General features: G+C 40.4%; 1 protein-coding gene across 6 annotated transcripts in view; it reads left to right on the forward strand.

Annotated features, from left to right (window-relative positions):
* Stau2 (staufen double-stranded RNA binding protein 2) overlaps positions 1 to 27,755 on the forward strand; it is a 207,730-nt gene that overhangs the window by 145,908 nt on the left and 34,067 nt on the right. For all 6 annotated transcript variants that reach the window (XM_038347676.2, XM_038347678.2, XM_038347677.2 and 3 more), the window contains 2 exons: positions 7,979 to 8,110; positions 12,589 to 12,649. In XM_038347676.2, coding sequence (XP_038203604.1) covers positions 7,979 to 8,110; positions 12,589 to 12,649 — 193 coding nt within the window. The remainder of the gene's footprint in view (positions 1 to 7,978; positions 8,111 to 12,588; positions 12,650 to 27,755) is intronic.

Below are 27,755 nucleotides of genomic sequence, written 5' to 3' on the forward strand. Positions count from 1 at the left end.
GAAGCGGTCTCCTGTGCCCGAATGTTGTAGAGTACTTCCCACTTTCTCCTCTAACAGGTTCAGTGTGTTCAGATTGATATTGAGGTCTTTAATCCATTTGGACTTGAGTTTTGTGCATGGTGATAGACACGGATCTACTTTCATTCTTCTACAGTTTGACATCCAGTTATGCCAGCACCATTTGTTGAAGATGCTTTCTTTCTTCCATTGTGTGCTTTTAGCTCCTTTATCAAAAATCAGGTGTTCATAGGTTTGTGGGTTAAGATCTGGGTCTTCTATTCGATTCCATTGGTCGACTTCTCTATTTTTATGCCAATACCAAGCTGTTTTCAATACTGTAGCTCTGTAATAGAGTTTAAAGTCAGGGATGGTAATGCCTCCAGAAGTTCCTTTATTGTATAAGATTGTTTTGGCTATCCTGGGTTTCTTGTTCTTCCATATAAAGTTGATTATTGTCCTCTCAAGATCTGTGAAGAATTTTGATGGGATCTTTAAGGGGATTGCATTAAATCTATAGATTGCCTTTGGTAGTATTGCCATTTTTACTATGTTGATCCTCCCAATCTAAGAGCAAGGGAGATCCTTCCATTTTCTGGTATCCTCTTCAATTTCTTTCTTCAAAGACTTAAAGTTCTTGTCAAATAGGTCTTTCACTTCCTTGGTTAGAGTTACCCGAAGGTATTTTATGCTATTTGTTGCTATCGTGAAAGGTGAAGCTTCTCTGATTTCTTTCTCTGCTTCCTTATCCTTTGTATATAGGAGGGCGACTGATTTTTTGGAGTTGATCTTGTAACCTGCCACGATACTAAAGGAGTTCATCAGCTGTAGGAGTTCTTTGGTGGAGTTTTTCGGGTCGCTTATGTACACTATCATATCATCTGCAAATAATGAAAGTTTAACTTCTTCCTTTCCAATTCGAATCCCCTTGATCCCCTTGTTTTGTCTTATTGCTATTGCTAGAACTTCAAGTACTATATTGAAGAGATAAGGAGAGAGTGGACAGCCTTGTAGCGTTACTGAATTTAGTGGGATGGCCTTGAGTTTCTCTCCATTTAATTTGATGTTAGCTGTCGGCTTGCTGTAAATAGCCTTTATTATATTTAGGAATGACCCCTGTATCCCTAATCTCTCCAAGACCTTTATCATAAAGGGGTGCTGAATTTTGTCAAATGCTTTTTCTGCATCTAATGAGATGATCATATGGTTTTTATCCTTCAGTTTATTTATATGATGGATTACATTGATAGATTTTCGTATGTTGAACCAGCCCTGCATCTCTGGGATGAAGCCTACTTGATCATAGTGGATAATTTTTCTAATGTGTTCTTGGATTCTGTTTGCCAGTATTTTATTGAGAATTTTTGCATCGATGTTCATGAGTGAGATTGGCCTGTAATTCTCTTTCTTGGTTAAGTCTTTGTGTGGTTTAGGTATCAGGGTAATTGTAGCTTCATAAAAGGAATTTGGCAATGACTGTTCTGTTTCTATATTATGAAATACCTTAAGGAGTATAGGTATTAGGTCTTCTTGGAAGTTCTGGTAGAATTCTGCATTGAACCCATCAGGTCCTGGGCTCTTTTTGGTAGGGAGGTTTCTGATAACAGTTTCCAATTCTTCGCAACTAACAGGACTATTTAGAGCATTTACCTGGTCCTGGTTTAACTTTGGTACATGGTACTTATCTAAAAAACTGTCCATTTCTTTTACATTTTCCAATTTTGTGGCATACAGGCTGTTGTAGTAAGATCTAATGATTCTTTGGATTTCCTCTGTGTCTGTGGTTATGTCCCCTTTTTCATTTCTGATCTTATTAATTTGTGTGTTCTCTCTCTGCCGTTTGATTAGTTTGGCTAGGGGTTTGTCAATCTTGTTGATTTTCTCCAAGAACCAGCTTTTTGTTTCATTGATTCTTTGGATTGTTTTCTGTGTTTCTATTTTGTTGATTTCTGCCCTCAGTTTGATAATTTCCAGTCTTCTACTCCTCCTAGGTGAGTCTGCTTCTTTTTTTTATAAAGCTTTCAGGTGTGCTGTTAAGTCTCCAATGTGTGCTTTCTCCATTTTTTTAAGTGGGCACTTAGTGCTATGAATTTTCCTCTTAGCACTGCTTTCATAGTGTCCCATAAGTTTGAGTATGTTGTGTCTTTATTTTCATTAAATTCAAGAAAGACTTTAATTTCTTTCTTTATTTCTTCCTTGACCCAGCTGTGGTTCAGTAGTTGACTGTTCAGTTTCCATGAGTTTGTAGGCTTTCTGGGGGTAGCATTGTTGTTGAATTCTAATTTTAATCCATGGTGATCCGATAAGATGCAGGTGGTTACTAATATGTTTTTATAACTGTGGAAGTTTGCTTTGTTACCGAGTATGTGGTCAATTTTCGAAAAGGTTCCATGAGCCGCAGAGAAGAAGGTATATTCTTTCCTGTTTGGGTGGAACGTTCTATAGATGTCTGTTAAGTCCATTTGGTTCATTACCTCTACTAAGTCTCTTAATTCTCTGTTAGGTTTCTGTCGAATTGACCTGTCCATTGGTGAAAGAGGAGTGTTGAAGTCTCCCACTATCAGTGTGTTTGGTTTGATGGCTGTCTTGAGTTCTAGTAATGTTTCCTTTATATAAGTGGGTGCTTTTGTATTAGGGGCATAGATATTCAGGATTGAGACTTCATTCTGATAGATTTTTCCTGTAATGAGTATAAAGTGTCCCTTTCCATCTCTTCTGATTGATTTTAGTTTGAAGTCAACTTTGTTAGAAATTAGTATGGCCACACCGGCTTGTTTCTTAGGTCCATTTGCTTGATAAACCTTTTCCCAACCCTTTACTCTGAGTAGATGTCTGTCTTTGTGGTTGAGGTGTGTTTCTTGTAAACAGCAGAATGTTGGATCCTGTTTTCGTATCCAGTCTCTTAGTCTGTGCCTTTTTATAGGTGAATTGAGTCCATTGATATTAAGTGATATTAATGACCAGTGGATGTTAACTCCGGTTGTCATTTTTTATTTGGTAGTAGAGATTGTGTGTTTCCTTTCTTTGCGATGTGCTGGTGAAGGGTCGCTAGATGTCTGAGTTATTTTGGGCAATGCTGGACTCCTTTGTTTGTGAATTTCCTTCTATTACTTTCTGTAAGGCTGGATTTGTGGCTATGTATTGTTTAAATTTGTTTTTATCCTGGAATATTTTGTTTTCTCCATTTATAGTGAATGAAAGCTTGGCTGGGTATAGTAATCTGGGCTTGCATCCATGGTCTCTTAGTTTCTGCAAAACATCTATCCAGGACCTTCTGGCTTTCATGGTTTCCATAGAGAAGTCAGGTGTTAGTCTGATAGGTTTACCTTTATATGTTACTTGACCTTTTTCCTTTGCAGCTCTTAATATTCTTTCTTTATTCTGTATGTTTTGTGTTTTGATTATAATATGGCGAGGGGATGTTTTTTTTTGATCCAGTCTATTTGGTGTTCTGTAAGCTTCTTGAACCTTAATAGGAATATCTTTTTTATGGTTTGGGAAGTTTTCTTCTATAATTTTATTAAATATATTTTCTGAACCATTGAGCTGTATTTCTTCTCCTTCTTCTACGCCTATTATTCTTAGGTTTGGTCTTTTTATTGTGTCCCAGATTTCCTGAATGTTTTGTGATGAGGATTTGTTGGATATGCTGTTTTCTTTGATCAGTGCATTTATTTTCTCTATGGTATCTTCAGAATCTGAGATTCTTTCTTCTATCTCTTGTATTCTGTTAGTTATGCTTGTTTCTGTAGTCTCTGTTCGTTTACATAGATTTTCCAAATCCAGTTGGCCCTCGGGTTGTGTTTTCTTCCTTGCCTCCATTTCAGTTTTCAAGTCTTGCACTGTTTCCATTATCTGTTTAATTGTTTTTTCTTGGTTTCCTAGGATATCGTTTACGGATTTACTCAATTCTTCAAACTTTTTGTTATTCTTCTCGTCCATTTCCTTAAGGGAGTTTTTCACCTCCTGTTTAAGGGACTCTATTACTTTCATAAAGTCAATTTTTTCTACTTCTTCTTGATTAGTGTGTTCAAGTCCTCCTGTTATAAGTTCGCTGGGTTCTGGTGCTTTCATGTTGTTTTTCAAATTGTTGGAGGAATTCTTGCATTGGCGCCTGCCCATTTGTTCCTCTGAATAATCCCCTTTGGGTCTTCTTTTAGAAGTTCAATTCACCCCAATGAATTAAATTCACTCACCCCAATGAATGATGGATCCTCTGGCAGACTGTCAGGTCTCCTTGCAGGCCAAACAGCTCACTGACAAAGGGCCTACCTTGCTGCAGGCAGTCTAATGAAGGAGGGGACCTCCCACGGGCCTGGGTGCACTCAATTCCAGGTCCCCAGCGCCCAAACAGGCTGAGCTGTGGGATTTTGTGGCCCCAAAGACGGGAGGATGAGGCGGGGGGTGGGGGGAGGATTCTGGGTGCAAGCTGGGAAGGGACAGGAAGAGAGAGGCGGTATCCGGGGAGAATAACCCCTGCAGGAAGAGCAGGAAGTGTGCGGGTGGCGGGGGGAGTTGTGGAATGTCGGTGGTCCCTCTCCGGGCAGCTGCCGCGGTTCGGGCACTCACTCCTCACTCACCCCAAAGAATGATGGATCCTCTGGCAGACTGTCAGGTCCCCTTGCAGGCCAAGCAGCTCTCAGACAAAGGCCTACCTTGCCCCAGGCAGGCCAATGTAGGAGGGGACCTCCCACGGGCCTGGGTGCACTCAATTCCAGGTCCCCAGCGCCCAAACAGGCTGAGCTGTGGGATTTTGTGGCCCCAAAGACGGGAGGATGAGGCGGGGGAGGGAGGGGAGTATTCTGGGTGCAAGCTGGGAAGGGACAGGAAGAGAGAGGCAGTATCCGGGGAGAATAACCCCTGCAGGAAGAGCAGGAAGTGTGCGGGGGGGGGGGGGGGGGGGTAGTTGTGGAATGTCGGTGGTCCCTCTCCGGGCAGCTGCTGCGGTTCGCACACTCACTCCTCACTCACCCCAAAGAATGATGGATCCTCTGGCAGACTGTCAGGTCCCCTTGCAGGCCAAGCAGCTCTCAGACAAAGGCCTACCTTGCCCCAGGCAGTCAAATGAAGGAGGGGACCTCCCACGGGCCTGGGTGCACTCAATTCCAGGTCCCCAGTGCCCAAACAGGCTGAGCTGTGGGATTTTGTGGCCCCAAAGACGGGAGGATGAGGCAGGGGGAGGAGGGGGAGGATTCTGGGTGCAAGCTGGGAAGGGACAGGAAGAGAGAGGGTATAAATCTTCTTTACATCCAATCCCAGTTTCCTTTCCCTCTCCTCCCACTGCAGTTTTATTTCACTATGTTCTTTCTTATTTCATCTTAAATGTGTCTGTCTGTCCACCTGCCTATTTACATCTCACCCACAATGTGCCCTCCCTCCTCTCTTCCCAGACCCCCACCCAACATGGAGCTTAATTTTTTAATATTTTTTATTTTATTTAAATAAAGTGATGTCTGGTAACATAACCCAACTTATCAGACATGGATTGTATGTTGGGGTTTCTTGTTTATTTTCTAGAGGAAACCCCTGCAAAGGAACTGTTTTATATCTTCCCGTGTTGTAATTTTACTTTTTCCTGTGTGTGTTGGAGGGGAGGGAGTGGGGCATGCATACAAACATACATACATATTATATATACACATATATACGGGGAGAGAGACGCATCTCTGTGTGTACAGACCTGAGGCTGACATCAGGACGCACCCTCTCTCCCTGTTCTTTACTCAGTAGTGCAGGGTTTCCCAGTTAAACTCAGAATTTGCTGCTGTCGTTACCTAGACCCAGCTTGCTCTGGGAATACCTTCTTGGCCTTCTGCTTTCAATGCTCGGATTCTAAGAGAATCATCACACCCTGTGCATACTCTTTGGGTAGATCCACTGGGATCCAAATGCCCGTCCAAATGTGTGTAGCCAATGTGTAACTAACACTGAGCCATCGACCCCCTCCTTTCCATTTTTCATTTGTATCTTTTTAAGAGCAAAAGTAATTTAATAAACTCAGGTTTATCTGTCCTTTTCTTATGGTAGCTATATAAAAATTCAAATAAACAATGAAGTACTGTGCCTTACTATTCTCCCACAAAACCATGTCTTTTCTTAGCACTTCGCTGTACTATATAAACTCTAGAATTGTCAGATAAACTCAGGTTTATCTGTCCTTTTCTTATGGTAGCTATATAAAAATTCAAATAAACAATGAAGTACTGTGCCTTACTATTCTCCCACAAAACCATGTCTTTTCTTAGCACTTCGCTGTACTATATAAACTCTAGAATTGTCAGATAGTGTGAGACTTCAATAGGAATTCAGTGAATTTTTAGATCAATTGACACATGAATTACTATATTACTATTGCCTGTAACCTATAAACATGACACATCGTATTATTTAGTAGTATTTTCTCTTTTAAAGATTTATTCATAATTGTATTTGTATGTAATAAGAGGGCACCCAGGGAGCTAGAGTTACAGCTGTGGGCCTCCATGTTCGGTGTTCGTAAACTAACCTGAGTCCTCTGTAAGAGCAGCAGTATCTTAATGTCATTTTGTAGATTCTTCCTTATAGTTTCACTTTTCTCTTTTTAATAATTTGTCTTTTTATTTTATGTGCATTGGTGTTTTGCCTGCATGTGTGTCTGTGTGAGGGTGTCAGATCTTGGAGCTAACATATGGGTACTAGGAATCGAACCAAGGTCCTCTGGAAAAGTAGTCAATGCTCTTAACCACTGAGCTGTCTCTCCAGTCCATAGTTTCACTTTTCAATTTAATTTTTATGACTTTATTTCTCTTATTTCTTTTTTTTAAGATTTATTTATTAATTATGTATACAGAGTTTCCCCTGCATGTATGCTACGTGCCAGAAGAGGGCACCATATCTCATTACGAATGGTTGTAAGCCACCATGTGGTTGCTAGGAAATGAACTCAGGACCTCTGGAAGAACAGTCAGTGCTCTTAACCTCTGAGCCATCTCTCCAGACCTATTTCTCTTATTTCTAAAACCGTCCTACTCAATTCAGCAAACGTGTGTATAAGATGACTCACATATATTTAAGTGTGTGTGTGTGCGTGCACACATTATGCTTAAATTGCTTATAAGCAGGGTTTTTTTTCTTTTCAGGACAGGGTTTCTCTGTAGCTTTGGAGCCTGTCCTAGAACTAGCTCTGTAGAGCAGGCTGGCCTCGAAGTCACAGAGATCTGCCTGCCTCTGCCTGCCTAGCGCTGGGATTAAAGGTGTGTGCTAGCACTGCCTTGCTGATTCTCTTCATTTCTGAGCACTAGTGAGGCATAGTTGTTGGTCTTCCTGTCATACTGATGAAGAGTCTGCAGGTCAGGGAGCTGTTAAATAGCATGCAGCATCTTAGGCGGCAGGTGGGGGGGGAGGGGTCACGAAGTTGAATTTCCTAAGTCTTTTTCTTCACCTCAGTACTATGCTCAGCCTTAGGTTCATTTTCTTTAGGAACTATTTAAAATGCTATTTTCCTTAATAGGTATTGAACCTAGGCCCTGTCTCTGTTAGGAAGTATTCTACCACTGAGCAGTGCCTCTAGCCCTAATGAACTCATATCAAGTTTGGACATTCATTTAAATGACACCAATGTGAATTTCCCCTTTGTCAGTTTCCTACTGGAAATAAAGAGTACTAAATGAAGTTAGAGCAAATGCTATGTTGATGTAAACTTTATTTTGTATTTGCTTAAATGAGTAAGGTTTAAAAAAATCAAATAATATAGAAATATTTAAGGAAGTAAAAGGCCTAGCAGAATGCCACCTGAGATGACCACTAGAATCTAAGGACCATTTTCCAATATTTTCTCCATGTGTATTTTCACTTGTATATATAAAATTTGCATGAGTGAGATTTTACCTTTCTGTTTTATTTTGGATTAACCTTCACATTTTTTTGAGTTCTGTGCATTGCTTCATAATGTAAGGATTTCCTGTTTGCTAATACAACTAATTAATTTCTTTAACCTCAATAGGTCAAGGTGGGCAATGAAGTCGCTACTGGAACAGGACCTAATAAAAAGATAGCCAAAAAGAACGCTGCAGAAGCGATGCTGTTACAGCTTGGCTATAAAGCATCCACTGGCCTTCAGGATCAGCTCGACAAGGTAAGAATGGGCATTAACATGAAAGTGATTAACATATGCTGATCTCATCTGCTGTCACAGTTGACTTGAATTTTAATTTCCGTGAGGCAATGCTCTGTGAGATTTTGCTGCTAGAAAACAGCATCCACTTGTAGGGAAGATGCAGTGTTGTTGAACAATAATAAGTCTATAATTGGAAATGCTAGGATTTCTGTATGATAGTTTATACCAATCTAATATTGTCTAACGTATTGGCTGTTTTGCTAGTCACTTACTTTTCTCTGTATTTGTGCTTTTAGGAACAGGAGCTGTTAGTCTTTGTTTCTGGAATTCTGCTGGAAACACTGGAAATAAAAATTTTGCCTTAGTCCTTCAGGGCAGGGGTTATATTAGGCACACTCTCCATAAACCAGTTTTATTTCTTTCTTTTTGCTTATTTTAAACTTAAAGGTAAACTGAGAGTATTTATTTTTCTCCCAAGACCCTGTTCATATGCCTTTATTTCTTCTGCAGAGCTAATGACATCATTAGCACCTGCCTCTGTTGTTGGGGCCTGAATTCAGGGTGTAGCAGATAAGGTGAAGAGAATTGAATTAATTTTCTTTTTTATTATCGTTTTGTTATCTACACTTATGAAGAAATTATTTCTATTAAGCATTTTGTTTACACAAAAACTTACAACAAAACAGGTTTAACATTCCCTTTATAAAAGTAGTTTCCCTTTATATTATATTTTATTTTCTATATATTATATTTTCCTTTCTCGAGGACTCCATTTTGGAGAGAGCCTTAGTTTCTGCAGGGAATGCTCCTTAAGATTAGAGGGAGAAACAAGACATCTTCCGGTGAACACCTAGCTGTGCTTTTCTCAAGGCCGCTCGCTCCTATTCAGTTCAGTGCTTAAAAAATTCATTTGTCAGCCGGGCAGTGGTGGCGCACGCCTTTAATCCCAGCACTCGGGAGGCAGAGGCAGGCGGATCTCTGAGTTCGAGGCCAACCTAGGCTACAAGAGCTAGTTCAGGGACAGTCTCCAAAAAGCTACAGAAGAAATCCTGTCTCGAAAAACAAAACAAAACAAAAAAATCATTTGTCTGTGTGATGGAGATTTTAATTCTGGGTTTTTGTTGTTGTTGTTGTTGTTTGTTGGTTTGTTTGTTTTGGCTTGGCTAGTCAGTGTTTTTTTCCTTTAAAAAGTATTTGTAATACAAAATATGGCATATGTTTGCATTGCAGTAGAGCTTAGGTTATGTATATGTTTTAATTAATACGTTTATATTGACTTAAAGCTAATGAGGACTTATAAAAATATGCCAGCACTCGGGAGGCAGAGGCAGGAGGATCTCTGTGAGTTCGAGACCAGCCTGGTCTACAAGAGCTAGTTCCAGGACAGGCTCCAAAGCTACAGAGAAACCCTGTCTCGAAAAACCAAAAAAAAAAAAAAAAAAAAAAAAAAAAAAAAAAAAAGTCAAAATAAGCTATTTTAGAGACATTTATTTGAATATTAAGTGAAAAACAAAACAGTATTTCCTTTGAGAAGCCTTTTGTTTGTTGCATTTTTAGTATATTAGCAAGAGTTCTTCAGAGAAACAGAACCAGCAAGATGTGTGCACATGTACACGTGGGTGTGTATGTGTGTGTGCGCGTGCGTGCACATTTGTAAATACACACAGACTTGGGTAGTTGGCAGTCTGTGGGAGGGCCTAGCAGGCTGGGGACTCTAGAAGCAGTTCCACTTCAGTCCATAGAAAGGCGTGGGAGAGTTCCTTCCTGAGGGAAATCAACCCTTTGTTTCATTGACACTATCAGCTGACTGCATGTGGTCCTCCACATTGTGAAGGGTAGTATGCTTTACCTAAAGTCCACCAGTTTAAATGAACAGCTCAGCCCAAACTTCCTTAAAAATACACCAAATAATGTTTTACCAAATACCTCAACTCTGGACATATGAAACCCACCCTCACACTCACACCTTACTCAATGCCGGACACTTAGAACTTCCAAGGTGGATTGAAACCTAGTCCTTATTCTCAAGGAACTCGGCCATTAAGTATTGGGAATGAGGCATTTTGATCATATTGTAAAGAGAGAGGGAGATCAGTCGGTCGCTGTTTGAATGCAAAGTAAAGGGCTTAAAGAATTGTTCGTTTAAGATTTCAACTTAATCTAGTTATGTTCATAAAAAGTAATTCTCTCAGAAGTATGGAGAATGGATTTGACCTGAGAGGCAGAAAGTAGGGAAGGCAGTCAAGGAAGCTAATAGAATTGTTTAGATGTGGAGGATCTGAACAAAGAAACTGGTGGTAGGCATAAAGAGAGGAAGAGTTCAGGAATATTTTATATGTATGTTTGTTAAGATTCAAGTTTAAACAGTATGTATGGTGGATACATACGGAAAGAACACCCACACGAAAGAGAGCCAGAGAATGACTTTTGAAGCCAGGTGGTAGTCTGAGCAAAGACGTCAGATGGGAGTGTTGTGCAGTGCCAGCTTTTGACTGGGTGATGACTTGGGTCTTCTGGGAGAGCAGTAGGTGCTTTTAGCCATTGAGTTGTTTCTTCAGCCCGAGGCCATTCTTCTCCCAACTCTGCTATTCATCCTGGTGTTTCTTTCCTTTCCTAGTTGTACGACTCATACATATTCATCATATTTATAGTCCCTTTTCACTGGATTCTAATTCCTTTCTACATAAAAAGTTATTGTCGACCACTGATGTGGCACAGTGATTAGAATGCTTTCCTAGCATGTCCATAAGACCCAGGATTCAATGGTTCGGTACCTGGTGCTTCACATAAAGTAACACAAAACAATTACAAAAGAAAAAGACAGCAACAACAACAAAAATGTCAACCTTAGGGTATGGTACTCTCTATTACTTGACTTAGGAAAACTGCCCATGAGGTGTATGACCTCAGACACTTTGGTTTGCATCTATAGAAGGCAAATGGTAATAATCAGATATTGTGAGGTAGAATGAGATCCTCTATATTCATACAAAGAAATTAGGTCATTACCAAATATATCTTGTCTTAAATGTCAGAATTGGTGGTGGTTAATACTCTTGGACTACTTTATTGCAGTAATTTCTGTGTTGAAAAGAGTGTCTGTATTAGAATTTTGTAGTCAAAGGTTTCCATAGGGGTCTTGTAGCAGGCTTTCTTTTGGCCCACCAGCCAGCTCCCAAATCATGACACGGAGGCTTACTATTAATTATGAATGCTTGGTCTTATCTTATGCTTGTCCCACTAGCTCTTATAACTAAATTGTTTTTCTTGCTCTATGCCTTGGGGATTTTCATCTTTCATTCTGTATGTCCTACTTTCCTGCTTCCTCCAGGTAGCTGTCTGACTGGCTGACCAGGGGCATCTCCCTCGTTCTTTCTTCTCTTTCCTCTCCAGCCTAGCTTCCTCCTCATGTGTATTCTCTCTGCCCGCCAGCCCCACCCATCCCTCCACTGAGACTGTTCAGCTTTTTATTAGACCAATCAGGTGCCTTGGGCAGGCAAGATGAAACAGCAACACCTCTTTACATGGTTAAAGTAATATTCTGCAGCATAAACAAATGTAACATGTCTTTACATAGTTAAAGTAATATTCTACAATCGATCTCTCAGGGTAAATGTGGAGAAAATTTTGTCTTAAGCGGACGGATAAAGAGATAAAGGAAGCGTGGTGTGCTTCCTGGTTTGTGTTATGCTGCTAGTTTTGGTAACAGTGTCAAACCATTTTTCATTATTCTTAGTTTGTGTTTTACATTTCTTTTGTCAGTATTTGTTTCCTTGCCACCTTAAGATGTATAATGAGAGAGACAAAAATTGTGTAAAAAATACACTTATATTTTGGTGATACTTACTTAGCAAAGTTTTTTTTTTTCCCAGAATGGACACAGTAATATTTCTGTTCTTATTTTGATCTTAGAAAGGATGAAAACACTCCTTTACTTCTTGAGTAAAAGTTTTTGACTGTCTTCTATGTAATACATACTGTATATGGCAGGTTTTCTTGATGCCTTGTAAACAGACAAACTCATGCTTGAAACCTGAAACAGCTCAGAGCAGCGAGCAAAGCGGTAGACTCAGAGTAGGAAGGGGCCAGTGTCCTGTTCACACTAGTTACTCCTGCAGCTTTGCCGTGGGCGAGAGTAGGAAGGGCACAGTGTCCTGTTCACACTAGTTACTCCTGCAGCTTCACTGTGGGTGAGAATAGGAAGGGCACGGTGTCCTGTTCACACTAGTTTCTCCTGCAGCTTCACTGTGGGTGAGAATAGGAAGGGCACGGTGTCCTGTTCACACTAGTTTCTCCTGCAGCTTCACTGTGGGTGAGAGTAGGAAGGGCACAGTGTTCTGTTCACACTAGTTACTCCTGCAGCTTCACCGTGGCAAGAGGTGGAGAGGATATACTCAGTAGCCATGGGAGAGATCTTTGCCCTTGCTAAGTGATCAGTCAGCATTGTTTTAATATGCCTGAATCTATAGACTTCAAAAATTGTTTTAATCTTTCAGACAGGGGAAAACAAAGGATGGAATGGTCCGAAGGCTGGATTTTCTGAACCAACAAACAACAGTAAGTTCTCATTTTTATTATATGTAATTGGTAATCATCACTGGTCCTGACTGGTTCTGTTTAGGCCATAGGTGCAGTACTAGTATTGTAGAAGGAATAAAGGAATCATAAAAGCTTGCTTTCCTGAAACTGGTGAATAACTGGAAAATTAAGACAAACACTTAAATCCTTAAGCTACTACAGTCTGTTTACCATTAATCTACATGGTGATAACATTTTAAAAGTTTTCATTTTTATTTAAATAATATTCTTACAAACAATAAAAAAATCTAAAGACAAAGTATCTCTCAGTTTTTAACAGTTTCAATTTCTTAGGTATAAAGCAATTTTTGTGTAATTATAATACAAATTTTTCTTTCTTTTTTTGAACCCAGAACTTTGTGCAAGGTAGGCAAGCATTCTGTCACTGAGCTGTAGCCCCACACCTTGTTTATACTATTTATAATATACAGTGTATATGGTATACATATATAATTTCTATATAATACACATAATTGTATATCTTATTTAAATTTTATTTATACTTATAGTATAATTATATACATTATTTATATTTCATTTATATTTATAGTATAAATAAAATTGTTTTGCCATTTGTATTTAGCATTGCAGCACACATTTTTTATATTTTGTTGAGCTCTTAGAATTTTTTATGTTTTATTAAGATTATTAAGCTAATATTAGATTGTAAGTATGAAATTTCACAACTTTGTTCCCCTGATAGTCAGACACTTAAAAAATCAATTTAACTGTTTTCAAAGGTATATGACTTCGATTCTTTTTTATCGTCCATACAGATATTTTTCTTTAAAACAATTTTTAAAATTTATTCATTTTCATTTTATGTGTATGGGATTTTGCCTACATGTAATTCTGTGTACCATGTGCATGCTTGGTGTTAGCAGAGGTGAGATCCCCTGTAACTGTAGTTATAAAACAGATGTGAGCTGCCAAGTGGGTGTTAAGAATCAAACCAGCATCCGGTGGAAAAGCAGCCCGTGCTCTTAACCACTGAACTATCTCTCCAGCCTTAGACATTGTTCTCCAATATCCCATGATGAGAATACTGCTCAGTGGAAGAGCGCTTGCCCAGCATGCACCATGCCCTAGGCTAGATTACCAACATCTCAAAAGATAAATATCCTCCACCTGAAAGGCATCTATGTTTTCACTGTGAATCAGTGAATCAAAGCATTGCCCAATCTCATCTTCTTTTTAACTCTCTGTCATTTGAATACTAACGAAGCTTAAATCTGCACATTATCATAATGTCTGTACAGTCTTCAATACCGGAAGTTCATCTTTTGATGAAAGGAAGCCAGAAATGATTCTTATGGAACCATGCTCATAGAATTGAATTCTTGGACTATCAAAAAAAGCCACCTTTAAGTAATAGTGGGATAATAATGCTCCTGGGTTACTTTTCTGGGAACAATTTAAATCAGTGAGCTGTACACCTTGGACTATATATGCACGAGAATGACACATGTGGACTGAGTCTGTAGCCCTGGGAGAAGTACTGTCAGTTCGGGGTGCTTAGAGTTTCTGCTTCATTCCTTTGGTGTTTGGATGGATTTCCTTGCAAGTACTTGGTAAGGGGATGCATGGAACATTAAATTGATTGTATTTTATGTAAAGAACTTAGCACTGGGCACCTATTAGTAAGCTGGTAATAAATGTTGGTTTTTTTTTTATAACTTTCCCCTTTGTTTCAGAAAGGATATAATGCTATTACATTGGCCAGAAGTCCCATTCTTACACTTTTTTATCAGTTATTTTTTTTGCATGCACATTCTGGCCAAAGAATATATAGTTTCCTTTTGAAAGGTGACATTTGGCACTGGTTAGTGTGTAAAGGAAGTGAACACAAAGTATATGAACATGGAAGACATACCAATCTGACCCCTTAATTATGAGAGCACACTGTAGATGACCTGCAGCCTGCATTTATTAAGTTGATAGTTTGGCCCTTAAATTATGTTTTTTATTTTATTTTACTTTTTATATTTTTAATATATGTATATGTGTGCATCTCTGCGAGTAAACGCCATGTGTGTGTGTGGGAGGTGCCCCTGAAAGCCAGAATAGGACACTGGATCTCCTGGACTTGTGAACTAGTGTTTGTGAACTGACTGGTGTGGTACTGGGAGCCCAGCTTGTGTCATCTGCAGGAACAGCATGTGCTCTTAACCACTGAGCCATCTCTTTTGCCCCATTTGCTGAGGGTTATTGTACCTCCTTTGCAAAGTATAGGAAGAGGCCAATGAGTTTATAATGGTTCCATTGAGATTTGAAATGAGTGTTTCTTTCCCCTTCCCACTTGTGAGAGGTGAGGAGGCAGACCTAAGGCTCAGACTAGGTTACTGCGGTGAGGAAAGGCAGCTTAGCTCTGCACAGGGCTGCTTCTTACCTCCAACCCGCCTAGAGCCAGTGAAGGTTACTTAAACATATTAGGAAAAGTCTCTGCTCGGGAATTGATCACCTGGACAACAAATCACTTCTCAAAAATTAGCTGAAGTTAAGTTATCATGGTAATGTTCTGACGGATTTCTTGTCATTTAAGTTCTTGCTATACGTGATCTACACCCATGTTAGCTTCTTGAGGAAAAGGTCTGAGCATGAAGGCCAGAAGGTCTGAGCATGAGCAGAAGCACAGAGGCTGCCTGTGCTGACCATGTAGCCTGAAGCAGCTCCGCTTACATCTCATACAGCCGTGTTTGCCAGGGTAAAGTTAGGAATCTTCATCAGGTAACAGCAAAGTGATGAGCAGCACTGAACAGAGTCCTTAAAAAGTGCTGTTGCTTTGCAGAAACACTAAATGCCTCTCTTCACTATTTTCCTTCTCAAACTCTTTGTTTCTTCAATTTCTAGTCAACCATTATTTGGAAAAATAATACAAAATTAACTGGGAACCAAATGTACTAGAATTAATAGAGAATGAAGAATTGGAAGAGGGAAATTTTAATCTGGCACAGTGGCACCTAACCATAAGTAGACAAAAATGTTAATGTACATGTGCATTTAATTTTTGTGGTGGAAGATTTTTTTAAAGATTATAGTCATAAGAAACTGCTAACAATTATAACTAAGAAATAGTTTAAATGATTTTACAAGGGATTGTGATTACATAGCCTGATTCCTCCGTTTATTTTCTTGGCTTGATTGCCTGCAGCTTTAAAATGTGGACCCAATTTTTGTATGTTCCTCAGGCTTTCTTCATTTGCTAAACTTTATCAGAAGGAGACTGTTCTAAGTGTGTTTTTATCCTTTGACTCGCTGTCATAATTACGTTGAAGAACACATTACTCTGTAATGTGAATTTGTGTTAAATTTAGCATAGGGCAATTTTATGCTTGGCACACACATAAAAAGCTGGGTTTTTACAGATGAATGACTAACAAAGCCTTAAAAGGCTCATGCATTTTAAAGATCTACTGATGGCTCATGGAAAACTTTGTAAAATATTTAGATATAGTTCAGTCGATAATATCTTCGCACTCACATTCCATGTTCCTATTAATACAGGATTTTTACTTAAAAACAGGTTCATTGTTTCTTAAAGGTGAACTCTGGCTTAATTCAGAGTTGGACTAAGCTCAAAGGTGTTCTCTGGAATGTGCCAAATCCACCCACTAAAAGATTATTTTGAGGAATTTTTTCACATTTTCTGTTAACCTTTAAAACAGTTTTCTTCAGCTCTGAGAAGTAGATGGGTCCTCTTAGTTTGTCAGAGGTGACCTAGAACGGCCCTTTGGGACAGAATCCGGTTCTGTCTGTCCTTTCACTGACTGAGTTCCCAGCGTTTGGTCAGTTGTGTCATATGCACGTCTTATTAAAGCCGTGTATCCTGAAGCCAGTAGGCCACACTATCCCACAGGTTCCACGTTGGACAAACTGGCAGCTTCTCACCGCTGCCCACTGTATTAGAACCTCTGCTCTGCTCTTTCTCTTTTCCTAGTCTTTACACTTTTTTAAAATAAAGTTTTACTATTGGAAACACAACACTTTGCCTCTTCTTTTTAGTTCCACTACTGTTTCTTTACTGATTGGTCCGACTAGGACTTCTAGGACTTTTTTTTAAAAGTTTGTTGTTCAAGGATTTTATATATAGTATATTAATGCATTTTGATCAAGTCTCCCCTCTTGCCCTTTCTTCAAATTCCTCTCATATCTGCATGTTATCGTTTGATTTTCTTTCCTGTGATAAAACACTGACAAAAACCAACTTGTAGAGGAAGGGGTTTATTTACTTACAGATCACTGGAGGAAGCCAGGACGGGAGCTTGAGGCAGGAACAGAAATAGAAACCGTGGAGGAATACAGTTTACTGGCTTGCTCTCTTATGTCTTCTCAGTTTCCTTATGCAGTCCAAAATCACCTGCCCAGGGCACTGTTACAATTAGATCAAAGCAAAAACAAAATTTAACAGTGTAAAAGGCCCAGTACTCAAAGCCTGGTACTCATTCATGGTCTGGGCTCCAGGGGCTTGGGGGGCTCTACCTCTCCAACTCTGGCGCTCTCAGCTTGTTCTGTACCTGCTGCTATTCTTGGTGTTCATTCCGAAGTCCTGGCATCGCCAACATACTAGGGCCTCCATAGCCACTGTGCTGCCCTTCACCCATGCCGTCTTCTGGCCTCTCCAGTGCCGAGCCTCGGCTGCTCTCCATTGCCCCTTCTGTGCCTTCAGAACCACTGGGTTCTGCTTCCAGTTTGAGATGCAGCCTTGGTCCTCCGCTGGGCCACAGCTTGTGTGTTGACCCTAAGGAAATAATTCACCAAAGGTTTTGTCTCCATAATGCTGGTCTCTTGTTAATCACAGCTGATTTTCCAGCCAGCCAACCAGAAACCACAGATTCTTAAGATTCTTAAATCAGATTTATCACGTGAATGGCCCTGACTGATGAGTCTTTGCTTCCCTCTGAAACTTTACAAAGTAGACCTCCATCGTCTGCATTTCTCTCAACACTCTTGCCTCCCAAGCTCCCACCAAACAGTCCATTACAATTTGAACAGTCTGGCCTTTCCAGCCCAAAGTTCAAGACACTGACATTCTTTACCCAAACAACACCATCAGGTCTGTCAGAGCCATAGCCCACTTTCTGTGCTGTTAGTTTTCTCTTGCCGTGACGGAACATTCTGAGCAAACCTGACTGAAAAGGTCTGCACATCCTGATTGCAGCTCATCATGAGGGAAGTCAGGGCAGGGGCAGGAATCATGGGAAAATCTCTGGCTCCCATTCACCTACCTTTCTAATAATCTCCAGTACCACATGTCCAGGGATGGGACCACCCACATCAATCATTAGTTATGAAAATGTCCCACAGGCATGCCCCTAGGTGAATCTCATGGAGACAGTTCTTCACTTGAGATTTCCTTTTCTCAGATACATCTAAGTTTGTGTCAGGTGACAGAACTAATAAGAACAGATTTTAAATAAAACAAGAAAACATGCAGTGAGATGGGATGAATTTGTCCCTGCTTTTGATTTGGATTTGACCTCATTTGCACAGTTTCTGTCCTGACTTTCGAGTAACTCATTATAGGTTCTTATATATTGTTTTAGAATCATCTTACACATATGCAAGCAAATATAAATACTCAGTCTTCTAGTTTCTCAGATTTATTTTTTAGAATAATTTTTCTTTTTCATATAATGTGTTATATCCTGCAGATTCTCTCATACATTTTTACATATATATATATGTATGTGTGTATACACACACACACACATATATAGACTTTTTGCTATTAACTTGGTGGACATTTAGATTGTTTATAGTATTTTTGTTATAAATAACCTATAGGCATAGTTTATTGTCAGGATTGCAAATCAGCTCTGTCCTGCTAGCTGCTCCCAAGTAACCACACTGAGACTTAATATTAATTATAAATGTTCTACTGATAGCTTAGGCTTGTTCTTAGCTAGCTCTTATAACTTAAATTAACCCATTTCTATTCATCCATGTGCTGCCCCAAGGCTTGTTTACCTCATCTACACACTTCCCATCCTGCTTGCTCTGCATCTTATGGAAGAATCTCACAATTCTTCCCTTTTCCTCCCCAGCATGTTCTCTTCCCCGAAAATCCTGCCTAGACACTGACCAGTCAGCGTTTTATTAACAATGAGGGCAACACATCTTCACAGTGTTCAGAAAGATGATTCCACAGCATTTCCCCCCTTTCTGCTAATTGAAAAGGAAGGTTTTTTTATTTTGACATAGTAAAATTATATAGAAGAAAAACCATTATTGAGAACTACAGTTATAATATCTAGTCCATTTGTATTTTACAAAATAGAGAATATACTCCATCACCTGTCTTCTCCTGAAAAGTCCAGAATTTCGTACCTAATGTTTTTCTGCCCTGATGAGGGAGAACTGTAGCTATAATGATCTTGTCTTCAACCCATCAAAGACTGAGGATACAATATTACCTGAGGAAAAAAGAATTGCAGAGTAACTATAACTATCTTGTCTCCAACCCTATCAAAGACTGAGAAGGACATAACATTACCTGAGGAAACATGAATTGCGGAGCAAGCAGTTTTCAAGATTGAGAGATTACAGAAACAGCTGGCTGCCTGGACAGTCACCTTAGGATCTTCTATAATGTTGGGGCATCCAGCTCTGGCCTACAGTTCCAGTAATCTGACAGACATTTTTGAAAGGCAGGAAATTTTGAAGGACTGTCCTATCTTGTCTTGACAAAGTTTGGCAGTCACCTTTTTTTTTTGTATCCTGCTGGTACACTTTGGACAGTATGCTCTCAGCACTTGCGGTAAGGGCAGTTTCTTTGCTCACATGACTATTTTTTTCCATAAAGAAAACGAACTCCATACAGAGTTTCTTCAATGCCTATCATCCTCTTTTGAAGCAAATTAGTGCTGTCAGGAGCAGGTATGTTTCACTGTCATAAAAAACCTTAGGTTATTAAACATATCAAATGCCATTCTGTAAGTCTTTGAAGGGTTTGAAGATCATCTGTCTATCTAAATATATTTGTTTTTGACCTTGAAAACATACCTAACAAGACTCTAAGTTTAACTATTATAGATGACTATTAATCTGTATTTCTTAATTGTCTATTACATTTGGGAACCTTGAGAAAATCAGGATAGTTAAGTATTGACTGGAGTAGTTTGTGCGGCTGGACCTTCTCGGCCAGCAGCCTTGAAAGTGTTTTGGATGCTGGATCATCTGAGCCATTCATTTTTATTGGTGTGTGGTCCCTTTGCTCTGAAAATACATAAACTTTTAAAGGTAACATACATATTTGCATTAATACAAGTATAGACTGTGCATTGTATGCAAGTCAGCCAAAGCTGACTTTTTGTTTTATGTTTGAGCAAGTTAAATATGTTATACGTTTTGTAGTTTTCTTGGTTTATTTCTGTATGTCTGTAACCAGGATTTTCAGGGGTCTTTCCCTGGTCCATGCCAGCCTAGAATGAATCCACAGATTCTCATTTCCTGTGGAAATAAAAACATAATCTCCTATGTTCCAAAGCATTTGTCCTTCTTTGTCTACAATAAGAACAGTTATCAGGTAAAGAATTATATTGACAATGTCCATTCCATTTGCATTTGTCAAATTCAGAAAAAATGCTTCATTACTTATCCTAATTTGGTGAGTCCAAAGTTTTGTAGCCTGATAACTTCATATCCCAATCACACGTGTGCTAGTGTATTTGGAGGTGAATTTCTACAAATGGAATTGTCTTCATGAGTACGTGTACTGTGCTTAAGTACTCTTAGTTCCGGGAACAACTGGAAAAGCTCCCTTGAACTTCTGGGCTCACTGAGGCTCTTAGTTGATTTTGCCCACTTATTTGCCATCCTAGGAAACAGCTGGTTAGCTCTCTTCTTTCCATCTTCAGGCCAGGTGCTGTCTTGAGTAGTTTGGGCCAGAGTCTGTTCCTTCCCCCTGACCAACAACCCTAGATAACAGTTGACTGGGCTTCCCATACTATGGACTGCAAGAAGCAACTGGGTGACCCTGCCCATCAGAAGTAGTTAAATAAATCATTGTAAAACACTGGAACTACTAAGGCCCTAAGAAGTAGATGCTCAGCCTCATCTGTTCATTCTACACCCAGAAAGCTTCTGGACAGATCTTCCTGAGCATGTAGGTCCCCAGATACCCACACAGTTACCTCCGCAGCTTTTACATACTGATGTGAATCCTAGCTGCTGCCATCACAGCCATCTAGACCAACTGGGTGACCCTGCCTTCACACAGCCCTTGAAAACGGATAGTGGCCTTAAGCCTGCAGTTGGTACACTGTACCCTAACTAAGACAGTTTTACCCCAGCTGGTCATTTGGCTCTGCAATCCCTGTAGCTCAGGCCATCACTTGTGTTAATTGTATTTAAAGAAACAGCATGGACATTACATACCAAAAGCAGCACTAAGAAGGAGGCTTATTGGTGATAATTACTTACATTAAAAAACAAAACAACAACAAAACAAAGATCATAGCATAAAGAAGCAAAATACTTAAAATGTAAATGACCAATGAAATTAATATTTTTATTTGTTTTTTAATTGATTGTTTGGTCATGCAACCCCATTGCTCTCACCTCCCAGCCTTCCCATGTCCACTCCCCTTCCTACTCAGAAAAAGCAAGTTCATTTTGTATTGACTCACTGGAGTGTGGTCAAATTCCTAGTTACCAGCCAGCCAGCCTCCCATTGCAGGGAGGATGAGTCTTTCTCCACCTATATGCATGCCAGAAACCATCAATTAGGAAAGCCAGGGGAGGGACTGGGCCAGTTCTCAGGATTTTGTGGTAACACCAGCTGCAGATATCAGCATGGACCTTGGGGGCACCAGGTCCACTGACCCACTCATGGCTTTCAGTGGCTGCATTGGCCACAGCCTCAGCATAGCCTCAGGTGGTTACACATGCCACTCACATCAGGACGGCCCCCCAAGGCAGCAAAGCCTGAGGCTCTGCCAAGAAGTCATCATCAGTCAGAAGCACAGACTGCATTCTTCCAGTTGAGTCTCAAGCTTCATTGAGTCCTGGGGCAACAGCACGGACAATAGATACCAACATGGCCTCTGGCCTCTGGTGGCTTCCTTCCAGGAGATCCAATCCAGAAAGCAAGCCTTTCTTCATCTCAAGCTGCTGTGATTGCCTGGAGCCAGGGGGTCCCGTGACTAGGCAGCAGGTCCAGGACTAAGTCCATGTCTGCTTCAGTTTCAGGCTGGTACACTCCTTTCCGCTAGCCCTGCTGGGCAGTGACTCTCACTCCCACTTGTCACTGCCGTCATGTCTCCAGTTCCTCCCCTCTCCACAGTGCATGCACAGCTCTGCTTCTGTCTTTCCCACCTCTTCTTATGTATTTGTTTATCACCATGGTGCTTGTGTATCTTTGAAAGTATTTTTAAGATAAAATTGGTAGTCTTTTAGCTAGACTCTGCAAGAGAAGAGAAAATGAATGAAATGATTAAAGACTTCTGCTACTGACAGTGCAGAAAGGCTGAGACTGTCATGAGCAGCTGTGCACAAAGAAAGTAGAGAGCCTGGAAGACAGATGCGCAGCTTCTAGATGCGAGCCTATCACAGTTGACCCTCAGGAACTGCAGTATCTGAACAGACCAATAGTAAGAAGAAAACGGTACATCAGCAATAACAACTTTCCCAAGAAGTCTGGGTGGGGGTGCAGAGGTAAAATGCTTACCCAGCGTTTACAGAGCCCAAGCTCCCAGACTAACTGAATTCAAATATTTAAAGGAAGACTAACACTAAATTCTTCTCATACTATCCCAAAATGTTGAATCCAGGGAGATATCCTTCCAAACTGGTTTTATGAAGCTAGCATTACCTTGATAACGAACTCAAAAACACAACCACCAAAAACAATACACCAGTAACCCTGGTGAACATATATGCAGAAATAATCAACATATTTAGTTGACTGAAAACATGAGAAAGGAGATGAGCCATGGTCAGGTAGTATTTATTCAAAGTTGGAAAAATGGTTCAGTATATGTAAATAAATAAATGTCTTAATCAAAAGCATGACTGAAAGTTATACAATCTTCTTATTAAAACCAGAAAATACAATAAAAATGAACATCACAATAAAAACTTTAAAAATTAGGTATAGAACGAATATCTTAATAAGGCCCAGCGTGGTCATCCACAGCCTGTATCATACTGAGTAGGGGAAAGCTAAAACCATGTCCCCGAGAGTAGGAGAAAGCGTGGATTTCTGTCTTGGCCGCTCTTGTCCAGTGAAGCACTGGAAGTCTTTTCCAGAGCAGTGACACAGTAAACACCCAGGGCGTCTAGAGCAGGCCTCGTTGTCTTGTTTGCAGATGGTATGATTTATATAGAGAAAGCCTCATTTTATTTTCTACTCCACTGTCAATGGGCACCTAGGTTGAGTCCATATCTTGGCCATTGTGAACAGTGCTCTAATTAACCTTCAAGTGCAAAATGTCTCTTAACAGTGCTTTCTGTTGGGTATACATCCTCTAATGAGATTGCTAAAATGAGGCGTTTATAGACACAATAGTGTGTTAATGAGCACTAAAAGTTTTGTCACCTGAAGTCACCTATGTCGAGCTGGGGAATATTAATATTGTGTAATGTGAGACAGGCTCAGAAAGACAAATAGAGCACACTCACATTTCAAGGTTTAAAATTGTGATCCGATCCCCTGGTTCACTTAACCCTTGTCCTTTCTGAATTTTATTGAAAAATATCTTTATACTTAACATGATCAAAAAAGAAAATTGGCAGTATTAACTTAAGAGTTTGTATTTAAAATTTCTGGCATAGCCAAGTGCAGGTGGAGCATGCCTTTAATCTCAACACTTGGGAGGCAGGGGCAGGCAGATATCTTAGGCTAGCCTAGTCTACAGAGTGAATTCCAGTATGCAGAGAAATCCTGTCTCATAAAGAGAGAGGGTCTGAAATGTTTTTTTCTGACTTAAAATATTCGGTAGTACAGAATTTAGAATTCGTATGAATTGTCATCTTAATTATGTAACAGTAATAAAAATCAAGAAAACATTTTTTATTTAAAAGGTTTTTTACATTTTGCATACCAATCACAGTTTCCCCTCCCTTCTCCCCTCTTGTTCCCCCCCCCCCCCCATCTTCCCCCATCCAACTCCAATCAGCTCCTTAGAAGGGTAAGGCCTCCCATGGGGAGTCAACAAAGACTGGCTTATCAAGTTGAGCAGGATCAAGCCCCTCCCTCCTCCCTGTGTCTAGGCTGAGCAGGGTATCCCGCCATAGAGAATGAGCTCCAAAAAACCCCAGATGTATCCTCTAGGGATAAATCCTGGTCCAGTTGCCAGTGACCCCATAGACTGCCCAAGCCACACAACTGTCATTCACATTCAGAGGGCCTAGTTTGGTCCTATGCAAGTTCCCTCTCTCCCCTCCACCACAGTCCAGAGTCAATGAGTTCCCACTAGGTCTGGTTAGCTGTTTCTGTGGGTATCCCATCATGGTCCTTTGTTCATATTATTGCTCCTTCCTCCCTTCAACTGGACTCTGGGAGCTCAGCCCAGCACTTGGCTGTGGATCTCTGTATCTGCTTCCATCAGTTACTGGATGAAGGTTCTATGTTGACAATTGGGGTAGTCATCAATTTGATTACAGGGGAAGGCCAGTTCAGGCACCATCTCCACTATTGCTTGGAATCTTAGTTAGGGTCATCTTTGAAGATTTCTGGAAATTTCCCTAGCACCAGGTTTCTCCCTGACCTTATAATGGCTCCCTCTATCCAGATATGTCTTTCCTTGCTCTCCCTCTCTGTTCATCCCCCAACTCAGCCATCCTGTTCCCTCATGTTCTCCTCCCCATCCCCTTTACCCTTCCCTCTCCTCTTCCTTCCCAGTTTACTCAGATCTTATCTATTTTCCCTTCCCAGGGGCTCCATGCATGTCTCTCTTAGGGCCCTCCTTGTTACCTAGCTTCAGGGGTTGTGGGTTGTAGCCTAGTTATCCCCCCCCCAAAAAAATTTTTTTTTAAGTTGATCTGAAAGTAATAATAGAACGGTAGTGATCAGAGCCTGGGAAAGGCTGGAGGGACTGAGGTGGGTGATTATGCCTATAGTGGACCCGCAGAGTACGGGTGACAGGTTTCAGAGAAGCTGGTAGAAAGTGTGACTGCTTCCAGCACCAGTGGTGCACATGAGGTGGCACATCAGCCACACTGGGCTCATCTTATACAATTTATATGTTCATTGAAATGCCGCACTGTGCCCCAATAATGTGTTCAGTTACAGTGTTTCAATCAAAATGAAAATTATATGTATATACTTCTAGTTTTGTTGGATGTAATTGCTACAGATAGATATCCTACCAGCTGTATCAGATTTCTTGTTTCCTGTAGTCTCCCTGCACTTAACAGACTTCTGATTTTTTGTGAATCTTATTGCTTGAAATAGTGTCTTTCATGATGTTTACCTTGATTTCTTCTGTTGAGAATAAGATCACTACACTTCCCATGGTGGGAAAACTCTTTTTAAAAATGGAATGTGTTATTTGAAAGTAAAATGTAATCTTTTACTTTAGTCTTAAAAATCTTATTTCACAGTCCCTGTTGTTGGTGCAAATGAAAGAAACACGAGGTACTTTTCCTTTCCCTGCTGCACTGATGCTCTTTAGATAGTTTATAATGTATAACATGCTTGAAACAAAGTCTCACGAGTTTACATATGATATAGACCTGTGACTCTCACCTTGATGTGCTGGACCTGACCTAACAGTGGATGGGTTATTAGTGTCCCAGTCCACCAGTCTCAGAAATAATGCATTTCTGCATTCCAGGACAGCAGTTTTTAGAAGGTTAATTTTTTTTTTAAGTTGAGGTCTTACTGGAACTCACTATTGCCAGACCTCATAGTCTGGCCTTAAACTCATGGCACTCCTCCTGCCTTGGCCTCCCAAGTGATGAGATACAGGCATACATTATCATTTCTTACAGAACATTGTCTCTCTGAAAAACATCCTTGCAACATGGAATGCCTGTGAGTAGGCCAACACCAGGAGTCCTGAGAGTGAACTGCTGGGGACCGCGTAATGTGTCCAGAGATAGCAGTGAAGACTTGAAGTCGTGTCTTCTCATCTCCAAGGCTTGCATTTGCTACTAGATGACATATTTATTTCTAGATATACTAAGGCTGATAATGGAGCAAAAATCAGTAAAGTTTTTTAAAAATTCCACTGAAGTTAGGTATTCATGTTTTGAAAGATGTTTTATATATCATGTACCAGAATCTCTTGTTTAAACCACTTAGGATGTTTTATAACATGGAAAATGCCCAAACTATTGTTTCAGATAGCTCATTTATATTTGGGTGGATCGTGTAAAAACACTAACTGGCTGAGAAACTACGTGAAGTGTTTGCCTAACTATTATTACATCAGTGGGACAGATGTCTGCATTACTTGATTTTTCTAAGATTTAAAAAAAATCAGTATAGTCCCATTTCAGAAACACTCAACAGGCTTTTAGGGAAATGTTAATTCTGTTTTTTATTCCAAGCTTTCTGGTTTGTGTTAAGATGATTCATAGGCTATTAGAGCTGAAATATATTCAAGTTTCTCTAGCCTAGTTCATTTTACAGATGAAAAAAATCACTATTAAAGGAGTATATGTGCTGCCCCAACTCAAGCTCAGATTATTGGCTCCAGTCTAGTGCATATATCTCTATAATAGTGTTGTCTTTTTATTTGACTTATCACAGCTTGTTCTAACACCGGATGCTAGATGTTTTCTTAACCATTTAAAAATTTTAGCTATGTGTTCTTATTGTTTTATGTGAGGATAATGAGTTTAACTTAGTAAGTTTTAAATGGACACTACATTATTGTTAATGGTGAAAATGGACACTGCGTTATTGTTAATGGTGTAAGTGGACACTGCGTTATTGTTAATGGTGTAAGTGGACACTGCATTATTGTTAATGGTGAAAATGGACACTGCGTTATTGTTAATGGTGTAAATGGAGACTGCGTTATTCTTAATGGTGAAAATGGACACTGCGTTATTGTTAATGGTGTAAGTGGACACTGCGTTATTGTTAATGGTGAAAATGGACACTGCGTTATTGTTAATGGTGTAAGTGGACACTGCATTATTGTTAATGGTGAAAATGGACACTGCGTTATTGTTAATGGTGAAAATGGACACTGCATTATTGTTAATGGTGAAAATGGACACTGCGTTATTGTTTTTTTTTTCTCATGGTTTATTTTTTTATATTTAAAAATTTCCATCTCCTTCCCTCCTCCTCCCCCCTCCCTCCCCTCCTCCTCCCCCTTCCCTCCCCTCCTTCTCCCCCTTCCCTCCCCTCCCCTTCACCCATACCTCCCCTCCCTCCCTCTCAAGGCCAAGGAGCCATCAGGGTTCCCCACTCCATGCTAAGACCAAGGTCCTCCCAACTCCCCCCAGGTCCAGAAAGGTGATCGACCAAGCTGAGAAGGCTCCCACAGAGCCCGTCCATGAAGAACAATCAGAGCCCAGAGCCATTGTCCTTTGCTTCTCAGTCAGCCCCCGCTGTTGGCCACACTCAGAGAGACGGGTTTGGTCGCATGATCCATCAGTCCCATTCCAACTGGAGTTGGTGATCTCCCATTAGTTCTGTCCCACCGTTTCCATGAGTGAACGCACCCCTCTCGTTCCTGACTTTCTCCCTCATGTTCTCGCTCCTTCTGCTCCTCATCAGGACCTTGGGAGCTCAGTCCAGTGCTCCAATGTGGGGCTCAGTCACCTTCCCCATCTGTCGCCAGCTGGAGGTTCCCTCACGGTCCTGACTTTCTTTCTCATGTTCTCTCTCCTTCTGCTCCTCATCAGGACCTTGGGAGCTCAGTCCGGTGCTCCAATGTGGGGCTCTGTCATTTTCTTCATCTATCGTCAGGTGGAGGTTCTATGGTGATATGCAAGAAATTCATCAGTATGGCTATAGGAACTGGCCTTTTCAGGCTCCCTCTCCTCAGCTGCCCAAGGAACTAACTGGGGGCGTCTCCCTGGAAACCTGGGAACCCCTCTAGGGTCAAGTCTCTTGACAACCCTCAGGTAGCTCCTTAAATTAAGATATATGCTTCCCTGCTCTCATATCCACCCTTCCTATATC

Source organism: Arvicola amphibius, chromosome 11 (genome assembly GCF_903992535.2).
Source record: "Arvicola amphibius chromosome 11, mArvAmp1.2, whole genome shotgun sequence".
In the NCBI taxonomy this organism is placed as follows: Eukaryota; Metazoa; Chordata; class Mammalia; order Rodentia; family Cricetidae; genus Arvicola; species Arvicola amphibius.